We start from the raw sequence: 15,036 nt of genomic DNA, 5'->3' as shown, positions 1-15,036 counted from the left end.
AAAACTATATCAGCAAACATTCTCCAGTCATAGTTTTCAGAAATCTTTCTTCTACATTTTTTAAGGGTGCTTAAAACAAGTACTAGCTGTACTGAAGAAAAAACAACAAAATGCATGATAGAAGAGCTATTGTGTATTTTATTTGTCCATCAGCACTCTTTTAACCTTTATTAAAATGCCATGTGAAATTAAAAAATCCAAACTGCAAACATATGCTACTGCATTAGACAAAATTGCTTCTGATAAGAAGTGTGCACTCTACTTTGGCAGTAGGAATGACAAATACGAAATGTGTCATCACTGAAACTCAGGCAGGAGACGGTTAGTTTGGTTTCCAATACACTGTGTTCTGGCAAAGGTTTGTATCCTGAAAATCTGAATGTGATCCTTACGTCTTTATAAATTAACCTATTGAAACAAATAAACTGAGAAATTCTATGCAATAGCCAAATTCTCTCCATATGACTCAAACACAGGTTAAAGGAAGACAAAGAGGAGCAGAGAAAAACTACGTATAGGTCTTAGAACTAAGGCTGGGCATTATATTGCACTATGAATAATTTAATGACTGAAAAATGCAGCTGAAAATTGTTGAATAATTTTCAATTTTCACTTTGAAGTAAATTTAATTAAGGAGCAGGTAAATAAACAGCAAAATCAAAAAATATTTTCAGCTGAACTAAATATAAAATTTAATTGAAAAAATACATCTGTTTTTTGGTTCAACCACTTCAGGTCTTCTTATAACTTCACTCTCCTCTTCTTACACAGAAAAAGGGAAGGATATTAGGGCATAGTATGTAGATAATATCATCCAGATTTCTACAGAGGCCAATACCTTAAATGGACGCATACCAGAAATACGACAAAATAACTCAAACTTACTGTGAATCAGAGTAAACACCTTTGGAAGACCTCTATGCAACACTTCACCACCCTTTGGAGTCCTCTAGCCACCAATACAATGCAGTACATATAGACATGCATAATGTCAATAATAGATTTTCAGAATCATTCAGAGGCTGCCCAGAATTGCTTCTTGAAGAGGTGCTGGAGAGCTCTGACTTAGCCAAAGACAGTAGGTCAGGGTTGCTCCGTCTTGACTTCAGTTGGCCATGAATACAATGAGGTTGGAAATGAGAAGCTTCTTAATCGCTATCACACAAATCAGTGGTTCTGAAACAGACTTCTATTCAGAGTAACAGGCACAAAACCCCAGCTATTTTTAAGAGGTATCTTGAGATGTTTATTAAAGGAACTACACAACGCTAGAACCTAACTTTTCTCCCTTTAAGGAGAGTATCCTCATCATGTCAGGGCACTGTGACTCTTTTACTCATTCTTCTCATGGCCTATGAATCTTTTTCTGTACTGAAGGTAAAGGGGGATTACACTGTATAAAACACCCTGAGAACTGGGAAAGTTTACTTAATAATGGGAGCATTTCTCTAAGGCCAAAAATTACTTAAGAGAAAAACCACTTGCTGCCTAAGAAAGACTTCAGCTATTAGGTTGTTATGGAAACACAAGCCTCTTTTATCAGTTATCTACTCCACCAAACCAATGCATGGCTCACATTATGACACACACCTGTGCTTTGTGTTCCTTACTGACAAGCCCTGAGTGGCTCTTCACTTTTCACTCAACATGCAGATGAATTTTTCTCTTTGGAGATACTATCCCCTTGAATAATAGATGGAAGAATAAGGGACACTGATTATCATTCATACATCAAGTCAGGCCCTGAGACACTAACCAACTTTAATGGCCTTGACCAGCCTTCTGAGGTTCTCGATTCGCATCCCCCTTCCTGGAAACACCGTTTCAGGTCAGCCTGAGGCCTTTAGTTCCTGCCTGAGCTATGGTAAAGGACTGCGTGTGTTGCTCCTTACACCTGTGCCTGTACCCTGTGCATCCAGATCCCAACTCATGGGCTGACTTTCCATCTTGACCTTGGACCTGGTCTTGTCATCATGAACCTTCGTGGCCAACGCTGACCTGATCCTGACCTGCATATTGACTTTCCAGCTTGACTTTAGATTTACCTCATTAGCACAAACTTGCTTGATGATCTGGGCTCTTGGCTGAATCTGGCCATGATCTTTAGGTCTGCTCTGCTTATGAGTGGTGAGATAGAGCCCTGACTAGTGAGGCTGCTGCCCTGTCAGCCATGGTAGTCCCCTTTGCTCCTGCCTCCCCATCCCTGAAGGAGCAGCTGGCCCTTGCTGCTCCCTTACACATCAGGCCTGAGACTTAGTACTTGGGAAATTCAGCACTCATGGCAGGTAGGTAGTTAATGATTTTGAATATGCACCACAGTATTAAAAGCTTTCATGGACAATCGGTTGCTTCAAAAACACTGGTGTCAAATTAGGCTAAATTTCACAGACTCTATTTTCAGATGGTTCTAAACCAACTGTTATATGCTGCTGTTATTCTGCTTGCTAAAAAACTCCTTCCTTTATCATGTTCTTCTCTCTACATAGCTAAGATGATCTTTCTTGATCACTGAAAGTATTTAATCCTGAGGAATTAGACTATAGGTCATGTGTTTAAGTGTACTATATCCTGTTATCTCTGGTTTAAAAAGTGTGCTTAATTGAAATACAGCTCTAATAGCAGTCCTTCTGTTTGAAAAAATTTGGGTGAGTGGAATTCAGAAAGGTTAGAGCATGATCCTTCAGATCAATTATAGTTTCAAAATAATGAAACATGGGTTAGTAAGGCTAGCCTCTTCAATTTCCATTCATCCAGGCAATTTTGTGTATCTGGCAGTGTGATGGTTTCTTCTTCTGGCCACTCTGCACTGGTTTGCTTATAGCTAGAAAATAATTGCACAAAAGCAAAGGTATAAATTCATTAAACAAGAAAAGATGCATTTGCTATCTTAGTCTGAGTCTGGAGAATTGAAATGTCCAAATATTCAGGAAAGGTGCTTGTGAAGATTTGTTACTGAAGTCAATCAGAAACTGATGACCTGACAAATAGCACTTTATTTACCAAGCCAAGCATTTAATGATTTTGGAAACTATGTAGAAGATTCATATTTTGATTTTGATAAAAATGTTATCACAGCTAGGCTATTTTGCAATTCAGATTTCTAAGGAATTATCTCCTAGTTATCTGTATGAGACCGCTGACACAGTGTTATACATTCGAGACAAGAATGCAAGCAGAGGTGAGCTGACACACTGGCCACAAATTTTCAGGTTCATTTTCACTGAATGAGAGGAGAGGGATGCCAGGCTGAGAAAGCAAAAAACCTCTCATGTTGCAGTAGATAGGCCAGCTTGAGGACAGTTTGATATGTTGTAAAAATTTAGTGACAAACATTTTTTTGTTAGCTTCCCTGCTGTGATTATGAGGTTATTAAAAACAGGTATCATTAATTACAGATTTATTATCTTGCATGATCCTCCTTACAAGTTACTAGCACTTAAGTGCAAATTAAGTAATTTTTCTAATGACAAAAACATCATGACTGACAACAGCAAGTTTTCTCCAAAGTACATTTATTTGGGTAAATGACCAGAATAGCTGCTAGGATAACTCTTCCTTTGTTTCAAATCCTTGACTTGTGTTTGCCTGCTACAGGCTAGTGGCAACACATCACATATCTAAGGACATTTTTATCCCCTTGACAGAGCCATATCTTAGATGTAACTGGGTAGAGTATTTGTACCAAAGCTATATTTAAAAGTGCTGACTTGGGAATTGCTGACTGTGCAGTGGCTGAGAGTTCAGCACAAGTGAAGCTGTTAAGTATTTACCTTATTTCTCAACTGGATTTTGCAGCCCAGGCTGAGTTCTGCATTGCTACACCTGAGCTGTTTCCATAGTTGAAGATAGCTCAGTAAGGTCTCCTCAGCCTGCAGCCATAGTAAAGTAACTGGAAAAAATAGGTTCTTGAATTAGAACTCCCTTATCTAAGGATGATTTTCATGCAGTTTACAGACAGCAATGTCTCTTCCTGTTATTGAGATGCTGTATTAAAACCTTCGCTAATCTGCATGGACAGACCAACTTTTCCAAAGGAGGACTTTCTTTTCACCAAGTTAATAATGAAAAACAGAGTTTGAAAAGTCCTCTCTAATTCCTAATGATACTTAATGAGACCTAAAAATATTTTAAGTAGTACTGCCATCATTCCATATTATTAAAAATTTAGCACGCAGACTGCCACCTGGTCTCACTCCTAGAGAATTTCTGCAGCAGAAACCACAGAGGCAGACTGAAAGAGATATGATCTCTCTACTGAGTATGGACACACACAACTCAAAAAAAACCCCAAAACTATTAACATTTCTCCTGTATGTATCTCAGATTTCATTCAATATTTCTGCTAAATAAAGTGTATGACATCATGAGGTGCAAGGATGGAGTATGGTACAAAATGCCCAAGCTACCAAGCATGCAAGATAAGTCTGTAAGGGCCTTCAACAGCACAGGCCCAAAGTCAGCATGGTGCTCCACCAAAACTTCTGCTACCAGTGTTCTTGACACTAGATAACTGATCAAAACCACACTAACTTCACGAAGATACTTGACAATGCCTACTTTAGCATTAGAATTACACAGTGCCTTAAGCCTTAGCAATTTATTAAAAGTTTACACCTTTTCCAAGATGATTTGTTGCTATACTTCACAAAATTTATTTCCTTCCTTAAGATCAAAAGGGCAATACTAATGCATGCCTTATGAACTCATAAAATTTTATGGTTATTTTTCAAGGTTAAATATGCCATGTGATTTCTTTTTTTAATAGGGCAGTCTAAAAATTAAAATTACTAGTACAAATGTCTAGTTTAAGGAATGAGTATACTGTTCTGAAATAGCCCAACAGAAAGATTAGTAAGGTTGATTGCTAAATCTATTAATTTATGAAATTAATTTTATGAGATTAATTTATGACATTTAAAATCCAAATTTATATTTTACTTAGCAGAAAAAATTGTCTCTAAGAGTCCAATATTTCAGAATATTCCTATCAAGTCTTAACTGTTAGTTTAAAAGCAGAGCTACTGAGACAGAGATGCTAACACACTCTGCCAACCTCATCCTATCAATCTACCACAGAAACAAAGAACAGCCTTAACTTGAACTCAGACACACATGCAGTCTTTTTTTTACTCTTAGACAGTTTTAATTAGAAGCAATTGTTTTAACTGTCAGCACAAATCAATAATGTAACTGTTGTTCTTCCTATATAAACCTAATTTCTTACAAACAGACATAAAACTGACACAACATAGGATTTCAGAAGTGGAAGTAACAAACTTCATGACTACTTTTATTTCCTTTCTGTTCAGTTTTTCTCCCTTATATCAAACAATCCTTTACCATTTGGTGCATGGAGTTCTCATCCTCTACTATTCCTTACCAGTTCAAGAATGAGATTCAGGAAATGAAAAATAATATGGAGAACTACAGAGCAGTCTGGTTTTTTCCCCAGTAGGTCAGAGAATGATGACTGACAAGGTGACTATTCCCAACCTGTTAGGAGTTTACTGGCAGGGCAGTTACAACATGCAACTCTACAGCTTGAAAGGCCAGTCAGAATGACCTTTCCTCTCAATACAGGAAAGCAGAATTTTCAACCATTGAGCACAGTCTCACTTCTGCTGCCAAGACGTAGTAGTGCCCCAGACAGTGGGGAGACTTGATCAGAAGGTCCTACCACCTAAGGGAAGAAGACTGACAGATGTAATTTTATGTTCAAAGTGCTGCCTCACGCTCTGAAATGAACTCTACACATGACACAGTACAGCAATTTGAAACAGTATTCCCAAAGTCAGCATGCCTCAGTGATACAAAAACTGGGAAATTCAGGAAAAAAGGTATGCAAATTAGACATTTGTTTTAAATGAATGATCTCTGTAATCATACATAACATTCAAGCAATAAATTTGTATGAACTGAAGGGGCAGGATGACATCCACACACACTTATGCATAGTGTTAACTACCTTATATAACTGTGAGTGACATGGTTGATTTCATTTGGGCCATTTGTAGTATAAGATAGCAGCCAACATGATTAGAGATACGGCTTACAAGCCAGGCCAATTAGATAACTACTACATTTATAGCTTAAAATAAAATCACATTTTGGAATCTGCTTATCTATATAGCCAAATGTTCTTCCCAATAAAATGCCAAGAAAAAGATCATAGTGGTATACGTAAAACTAAGACAGAAGGAATTATACTGCATTTGTACTGTCAACTCGTTGACCTTGTTAGATCTTAAAAAGATGATGGATGCCTTCATGAATGTCCTACAACTTCCTTGGTTATTCTCTGGGCCTCTGATACACACCATATTTAACTACACACAGAACATATTTCCAGATCAAGACCTAAAAATGTCCTTTTTAGGATCTGTTTTTCATACTGATCTTAATGGACTTGCTATGCCTAAGTAAAAAGCCTATGTTCAGCAGACAGCACACTTCCAAAGCCTGCTATTTTAACTAGCAAAAAGTCTATCCTTTTTTTTAAATACTAATTACAATTGAAAGCTTTGTAGTTGAGCCCCATTACTACAGAGGCAGATCATGAACTCCTTTGGACAATTTATGGGGTAGGGGTATGGCAGTCTTCCCATTGCAGTAAGTATGTTTATGGTGATTAATCAAGTAGACATCTGAAAATCGAGGATAATTTGGCATTTTCTTCCTTTACTGAATGACAACTCATAATATTGTCCTACACGGCCTGCTAATTTTTTAGATTAGCAGAGCCAAAAAAATATCAACAAAGAAAACAAAGCTACACAAGTAGTCATGCCGATGTTCGAGTCAGACTCTGGTCCACTCTGTGCAACTATGCTAGAAAGATGCTATTCTATTTTATGCCACCTCTTAGATTACTGTTCATAATGCATGTTACCTCAAGTCTTCTTTAGCCTGAATTTTAAGGACAGCTGAGAATTATGATCCACTCCACTTCACCTTGCAGACTCCAGAGTTGTATCTTGATACCTGACCCTTATACACTGTGCCTGATATAGCTCTGGCACTCTTTCAATACTAGTTCAACTGTGAAATCAAGAAGGTGCTTCCCCTTACACAGACTAGACAGGTAACATGATGTTAGTCAACAATCCTCTGTCATCCCTGTATATTTCCCAAATAGTGATTCATAATCAAGATAGCACAGGTCGAAAAGTCAATTGCCCATTTCAAATAGGTCCATGCTGCTGAGAACTGTCATTTGTCAGAGCAGACTCTCAGTTCAATTACTTATAGCAAAATCATTGTATTATGAAATTCTTGCACCAGGTGGTGACTAATGAAGAGTTCAAACATGGGTAATAGAAGAGAGCACATAATTTTGGTAAACATAAACAGAGTCCTTACAGATAATATAATTAATCTGACTCAGCATAATTCCACTGGTTTTTAACTATTGTAACTCATTGCTGTTCAAACCTGTATAATACAAACAGCAGTCTGACAAACTGTCATTTAATATTTCTATCAATTCTCATTCATTGTTTCATTTTCAAAAACGGAGCAGATATTCCTTTACATAACATGAAAATACAGGGTAATTTAAATTTTGAATTAGTTGTATAATGCTGTTGCTAAGCACTTCATTAAAAAACGAAACAAGTTGGTAAATAGATTACTGCAAAAGGCTGGGCTCAAAGAAATTCCATTTTTAATTTGGCTTTTTGCAATCTTATATTTATCCAGGAAATTATTTAAACCTCTGATTTGTTTTCCCTTCTACAGCATTTTGCTATTAATTTCTATTTTGATATTAAGCTCTTATGATAGCTAATGTAAGACTGTAATCTTACATGTCATGTAAGTGATATGATATACAAGTCATGCTGTGATATGTAAACAGACTACTGTATTCTTAAAAATATAAACCTATACCTTCTATATATAATTCTATACCTTCTATAACATTACACTTATACCAAAGACTATGTAAAGGATTATTTGGTGATTTACCTGGTCTTGAGGAAGGAACTCTTGCTATCTCTAGGGAGCAAGGTTTTTTGGTCACTGCTATGTCTATTGAATCACAAAGACTGTTGTCATTTTCTGACGTAACTGCATCCAGAGGTACAGAGGGTATTGCTTCCAATGCATAACCTCTCTTCTTTGAATAAGATTCCTGAAATGCAAAAATTGAAGTAGGTAAGAGAGATATTTCTTAGATGACACAGGAAAAGAACCAGGCTCAATAACTCTGGTTAGCAGGGTTTAAAATTCAGCAAATTAAATACCACATTCTGCTGAAATCCAAATTGTAACAGACTGGAAGAATTACTTGCATGCTAGATGATAACACTTCTTGTTTCTTTAATTTTTGTGTGCAATGTAGTTCTTGTTTAGCTACAGAAAATTCTTTATTCATCAAACTTTGTATTTAGCAAAAGCTCTAACATAACTGGTCTTGCCATACCTGCTTTGCTAGGTTCTAATTCAGTAGCTATCTCTTATTCAGTTTTTGTAATTATATCTCATGAAACTGACAATTAATCACTGCAATTAGTTTCTCTTTGGGGATGGTTTTACAATATGTTTTTATTATATATAAGAAAGCTAAAGATACGCCATCTATATTTTGATGGCAGAATCCCAGGCTGTGAATGAAGATGTGTTACTGCTCTGTATTTGAGTGAACAGCAATAATGGTGCAAGGTCCCTTAAAAATTATACATATAATGAATTCCCATCATTAGCAAATGTTGAGGGAGGGAAAAAAGAAATTAGTCAGAAATTTGCTGGTACACTAAAATGTCCAATCAAGTGCACTGTCTCTGCTTTAGAACGTGAATAAGAAGATACCATACAGTTTCGCCAGAGTTTCTGGATTTGTGGTTTGTTTTTTTTTTTAATCATGGCAGGAAGCAATTCTATGGGCAAAGCCATATTTCCACATCTTTCTTACATTGGATGTATGGATGCCTGGGAAAGTCAAGCACTGCACATAAATCAAATATGATATAATAAAACACCAAGGGGCAGAAAGCACCCTGACAGTTAGATATTATCATAGCACTACTCAGAAAATTACTGAAGATAGTGATGACTAGAATAGGATGTGCAATAACAATTTCTTCAACAAGAAGAACTCATATTTCCTAAGGTAAACTATGGCTGTAGATAACAGTCCCTTTTTTAGGTAACTGATTTATACTGTTAGTGGATCATTACATTACTGAACTTTTGGCAGTTTTTCCTTTTGGCAGGTTTTCCTGATCACTGTGTTGTGACCTGATTTTTATGAGAGTTCATAATCTGGTAATAATTCAAGGCCTCTCGAAGGATAGGGTTGAGATGGCAGCAACAGGAGCTCCACTTCAAAATTCTACTTGATTGCTTCAGTAGAACCAAATTTTAAATCCTATGTTAGACCACCACTGAATAAAGAACTTGAAAATGAATACTGGAAAGAGTTAACAGGGAAAAAAAATCATACAAAATAAACAGAATACTAACAAGCATTTGTAATAAATATTAGTATGTACTAGCAAACAATACAAGATTAGTGATCAGTGTCCAAAAAACATGCCTAAAAGAGGAATGTGATTGTGCCTCTACCTCTTTTATCCTTTCCTGTTTACGTCTAGTCAGAGTATAAGCTTTCTGCATTAGCAATTTTACTGATATATACTAATAGTAACTAGTTTCAGCTATTGGACTCTAAAGACATAACAAGGAACTGGAAAACTTTGTAAGCAGACTTACTGCAGTTCTAAATAAAACTTTTTAAACTTAAGCTGTCTTATTCCTTAAATTAATAGAAAATTATTCCTGAAGCCCACATCCTGTAAAAAAAAAAAAAGCTGTTTTTTTTTAAATCCTGCAAATAACACTTGTGTAAAATGAAGCATGGGTATTAGGAAGAGTACAACTGAAATCAAGAAGTTTACAAATACACAGTTTTATTACTGGAATAAATGTGCATGAGTTAAAACCTTAGGTTTAAATTAGAGAAAATCTTAAAAACCTTGTAATTCATGAATAACAGCACTGTTAACTCTGTATTATATTCCTGCCTTTTTATTATAATAAATATAGAAAATACTTCTCCCTACACTGCACTGTGTAATGTGGAGGCATCAAAGCATCTGAAGTACAACTGCAGGACAAGACAAGGATTCCTTCCTACCTTGTCCATCTAAGTCTACTGTAAGAAGACAGAGGCAAAAATTTATTTACCAAAGCAATTATTAAAACAGCAGACTTCAACTTAATCATTGTACATGCAAGTTTCTCTAAGAATAAGTCAGAATGCCAAAACCCTAGTAATAGTAAATCTGCCTAGAGAAGCCCATGAAGAAATACTGCAGCCTTAAAATTGTCACCAAGCACCGGTGAAACCCTGCTCAGCTCCTGAATTCAGCTACATTAAAAAAACATTAAAAATTGATATATGAAACGTAAGAAGAGGCATTTGATCATACTTTATGTCTATGTCACCCATATTCTGTCATGAAGGCAGTCAACAATGCTGGCCTAGTGAACAGTGAAACCAGCACAAGACCAGGACAAGCATGTAGTAGCACTTCTCCTCCAAACCTTTGAGGGTCCCACACTTCATAATCAAAAGCTGATTACTTTGTTTTGCATGTCCATGAATTCAACTTTCTGAAATAAGCTTCTCAAGTTGCCTTTAGAGCACGTCACTTTTTACAGTTTGCATGCACCCCATTTTGTTTTTAACTATCTCATCATGTTTGGATCCCTTATACTTGAGAAGGCAACGAATGGTTGTTCTTTATTTATCCACTGCTTGTGATTTCACAGACCTCTATCACACTTCCCTTGTCCTCTCCTTCAGGGAATGAGAAATTCTAAGATACTCACCCAGCTGTTCCAGGCTTTTGACCATCCCTGTCACCCCTCATCCTCTCAGTCTTCAGTGATGTGACAGGGATCAGATTTTCACATGGCATTCAAGATGAGGGCTCACCAAGTATTCATACTGACATAATGATGTTCCCTCTTTTGTACTCTATTCCTTTCCTAATTGCTCTTAACATTCAATTTGATTTTGTGAATGTTATTCAACATTTTGCAATTAACACTGCAAGAATATAAATGTCAGAGAACAATAAATAAAAATGATGGGGTTACTGAGAAAATGGTTGGAATGTAACTTACTGAAAAGCAAATTCTTCCTAAATCTCTCCCTAATAAAGCAAATACGATAACAGTATGCCAAGCAGTACTTAAGTAAGTTAGAGTCAAAAAAGAATTATTAGTACTTTAAAAAGTCTGGAATTCTATCAACTGATTAAATGAAGATGATAAGCCTTAATTAAAAAGTGTGTATGTAGCAAAAAAAGACAAACCTCTCATTGCTGGAGAAAAGCAATGTAAAGTCTTCTGGTTGTGCAATGTGTTCTCCATTTTACAGGTACTGAGCATATTCTAGAAATTTTTAAGCTCTAAACTAATTAAAGTTAGATGACATTTCAAAATTTTCTTCAAGAATCGGGCATCAAGCAATGTGATTCTGGTTTTTTTCTAAGACTAAAAGTTCTTCAGCATTCTTCTCAATAGTATCAGTTCTGTTGTCTCACCTCACCTACTGCAATGAGCAGTAACTCTACAGTAATCCTACATGTCCTAGATATTTTAATCTGCATAATAAAACCTTCTAAAGAAATATTCTCCCATTATAGTTGAATAATCTTTAGTCCTGAAATCAAAATAAACTGAGTTTATTTTTTTTTAATTAGAGATTATTCAATTGCAAATTTCTGTAAACTATTCAAAAAAGTTGAAGATGACACATGTAACTGACCACCACTATCAAGTCAGAATTAGTTCTTACTTGAAATTACCACTTCATAAAAGTAATGTGCTGGGCTGCCACTACATTAAAATAAGTATTTTTGTGGAAATGATAAAAATACATACACAATAGAAGTGACAGAAAAAGAGAAGCATGAGAGTGGGTGAGTCACTGGGAAAGCATTAGAGAACAGTTGCCTGTACTGATAAAATATAAATCAGATTTTTGCCTTGTAGAAAGAAACAGCAATGTGAGACTGAAGTTGCAGAGCACATGCTAGGGACACACCATGGCCCTTACTCAGAGGCCTCCAGCCAGCTGGGTCTCTTCTGAGCACATGCTTGATGGTATAATACCTATCATATGTAATCTGAAACCTAAACAGGACTAGAAAATAGAAAGGGGACAGGGAGAGAAGGATGTGATTGTTGATCAGTGGGAATGAATTTGCTTCTAAAACACCTATATGGCAATTTCAAGTGGTTATATACAAGTGTGAAAAAATATTCCATAACACGAGTAAATCTTCAAATACTACATGATGTTGAGTTAAGCATTTTTTCCACATTTCTGCCAAGCTTCTAGCTGCTCTTGCTTCTGTTGTCTAGATACTCTTGCATTCCCTATCAGAATCAATCCAAATTATGTATGCTCAAGGACTAAATATATATATATATTTTATATATACATATATAAAATTCATATATATAAACAGTATATACAAATTTGTGTTTGTACGACCCAAGAATAAAATGATAGAGGCTCAGTAGGCATCTAGTCTGAACTGACATTCTGACAAGAAGACAGAACTTGTATTTAACTGAAAATTTTTCATACCATCCACCTCCTTTACTACAGAAATCAGGTCAGTTGAAGTTTATTACTTCCCTGGAACGTGGGACAACACATCAGAGTCAGACATGACTGCCAGCTGAGCAACAGCAAAAAAACTGTTCTTTAAAGATTAACTGTTACATCTTACTCGTCACATTCATCACAGTGATAATTCATGTAGGTATGTTGTGTCTCACCAGGCAATTATTAACTTATTTATAACTTAGAAATCTAAATTTATGAACAGTTGTCTTGACCTCTTGCAGTCTGGGGTACTCACAGTTGAAGGCCACACCGTATCCTGTTATTTGAAAATTTACTAGATCTGGATTTGCTTAAGTCTCTCTTTTGATATATGACTTCCTCGTCATTAAACACTAACTATCCTCACAATTTATGTAAGACACCTAATAAGAATCACAAAGGTTAGAAGAAATAGTTATTTTAGCCCTAACGCACTTTTTTAGAAAGTATGGGGAGCAAGAATGCCCCTATGCATATTTATACTTGAAAATAGAAGCTAAGGACACTGATTTAGAAAGAGAATTATTAGGGGGCAGTTTCAATGGTCTTAAGTTACATTTTCAGATAATTCAGACTTGTAAAGAAAAATTTATGGCTATAATTATTGATTATCTGCAAACATGTAAGAAAAAGAATTGGAAGATACCCAGGATTTCCTTTCTTCTGAAAAATAAACCTTAAAGGAAAAATATTCTCATGAATGTAGAAGGGAAGAATGCAATATATCTGCCATCTTTAGAAAATACCTTTTTCATTTATATAGATAATGAAGAACTGTTATTAAATTCTGACATGCCCCTTGAGATCCACCAAACCTCCCCTGGTTTGCTGCATGCCAGAGAACCAGCATGAAGAATCCAAGTGCTGCCTCTTCCATCATAGTGAGATAAATTCTGCCTAGTTGTTCTTTAGGAGAGTACTATGATAATTCGACTAATAAAAATTTGGAGAGTTACTGATCCTAAATACTCTGTCAACCCAAAGCTGATGATTACCATTAGAGTGAGCAATGACTATTGCATTTATCTCACTTATGTCATAGAATCATAGAATAGTTTGGGTTGGAAGGGACCTTTAAAGGTCATCTACTTCAACCCCTCTGCAATAAGCAGGGACATCTTCAACTAGGTCAGGTTTCTCAGAGACCCATCAAACCTGACCTTGAATGTCTCCAGGGATGGGGCATCTGCCACCTCTCTGGGCAACCTGTGCCTGTGTTTCACCACCCCCCCATGAAAAATTTCTTCCTTAGATGTAGTCTGAATCTGTTTGCATCAAACATACTTCTTGATGTTTGTAAACAGACTGATGTATAACATTATTGGACTGGGACACTTCACACTGAAATATTCATGATAAGTAACCAAAGGTTGCTGAGAGGAATCAAGAATTCAAGCAAGACTTTCTGACCAGTGGCTGAAGTCAGGATATTTTTTTGACTTGCAGCAAGGTGGTAGGGAGAATGCCCGAACCTCAAAGGTGTTGTGTGAGTTTGTCACAATATTATACTGAGCAAAAATCATTTATCAGCAGTCCTGGCTAACCAAAGACATCCCAGTTGACTGGAAGTTGGCAGATGTGATGTCCAAGGGCTGGAAGGAGGATCCAGGGAACTACAGGCCTGTCACTCGACCTCAGTGACAGGGAAAGTTATGGAACAGATCATCTTGAGTGCCATCATGCACAACCAAGTGATCAGGCCCAGTCAGCATGTGTTTATGAAAGGCAGGTCCTGCTTAACTAACCTCATCTCTTTCTGTGACAAGCTGACTTGCTTAGTGGATGAGGAAAAAACTTCTACCTAGGCTTTAGTAAAGCCTTTGAAACCGTTTCCTACAGTGTTCTGCTGGAGAGACTGGCTGCTCATGGCTTGGATGGGTGTACTATTCTCTCGGTAATAACCTGCTGGGATAGCCGGGCCCAAAGAGTTGTGCTGAATGGAGTTAAGCCCAGTTGGTGGCTGGTCAGAAGTGGTGCTCCCCAGGGCTTGGTATTGGGGCCGGTTCTGTTTAACATCTTTATCAATGATCTGGAAGAAGGGATCAAGTGCTCCCTCAGTAAGTTTGCAGACAACACCAAGTTGTGTGTGAGTATTGATCTGCTTGAGGGTAGGAAGGCTCTACAGAGGAATGTGGACCAATGGATCAATGGGCCAAGGCCAATCATATGAGGTTTAACAAGGCTAAGTGCTGAGTCCTGCACTTGGGTCACAACCACCCCATGCAATGCTACAAGCTTGGGGAAGAGCAGCTGGAAAGCTGCTTGGTGGAAAAGGACCTGAGGGTGTTGGTCAACAGCTGTATGAATATGACTGGCAGTGTGCTCAGGTGGACAAGGACAACAGCATTTTGGCTTGTATCAGAAATAGCGTGGCCAGCAGGATTAGGGAAGTGATTGTGCCTCTGTACTTG

At 36.9% G+C, this 15,036-nt stretch overlaps 1 protein-coding gene across 1 annotated transcript in view; it reads right to left on the bottom strand.

The window, feature by feature from the left end:
* LOC104617032 (ankyrin repeat and sterile alpha motif domain-containing protein 1B-like) overlaps positions 1-15,036 on the bottom strand; it is a 232,815-nt gene that overhangs the window by 131,624 nt on the left and 86,155 nt on the right. Inside the window, exon 10 of the mRNA XM_010282242.1 lies at positions 7,966-8,131. Within this exon, the coding sequence (XP_010280544.1) occupies positions 7,966-8,131 (166 nt within the window). The remainder of the gene's footprint in view (positions 1-7,965; positions 8,132-15,036) is intronic.

Source organism: Phaethon lepturus, unplaced genomic scaffold (assembly GCF_000687285.1).
Source record: "Phaethon lepturus isolate BGI_N335 unplaced genomic scaffold, ASM68728v1 scaffold1722, whole genome shotgun sequence".
In the NCBI taxonomy this organism is placed as follows: domain Eukaryota; kingdom Metazoa; phylum Chordata; class Aves; order Phaethontiformes; family Phaethontidae; genus Phaethon; species Phaethon lepturus.
This window is presented reverse-complemented; position numbering and strand designations above follow the sequence as displayed.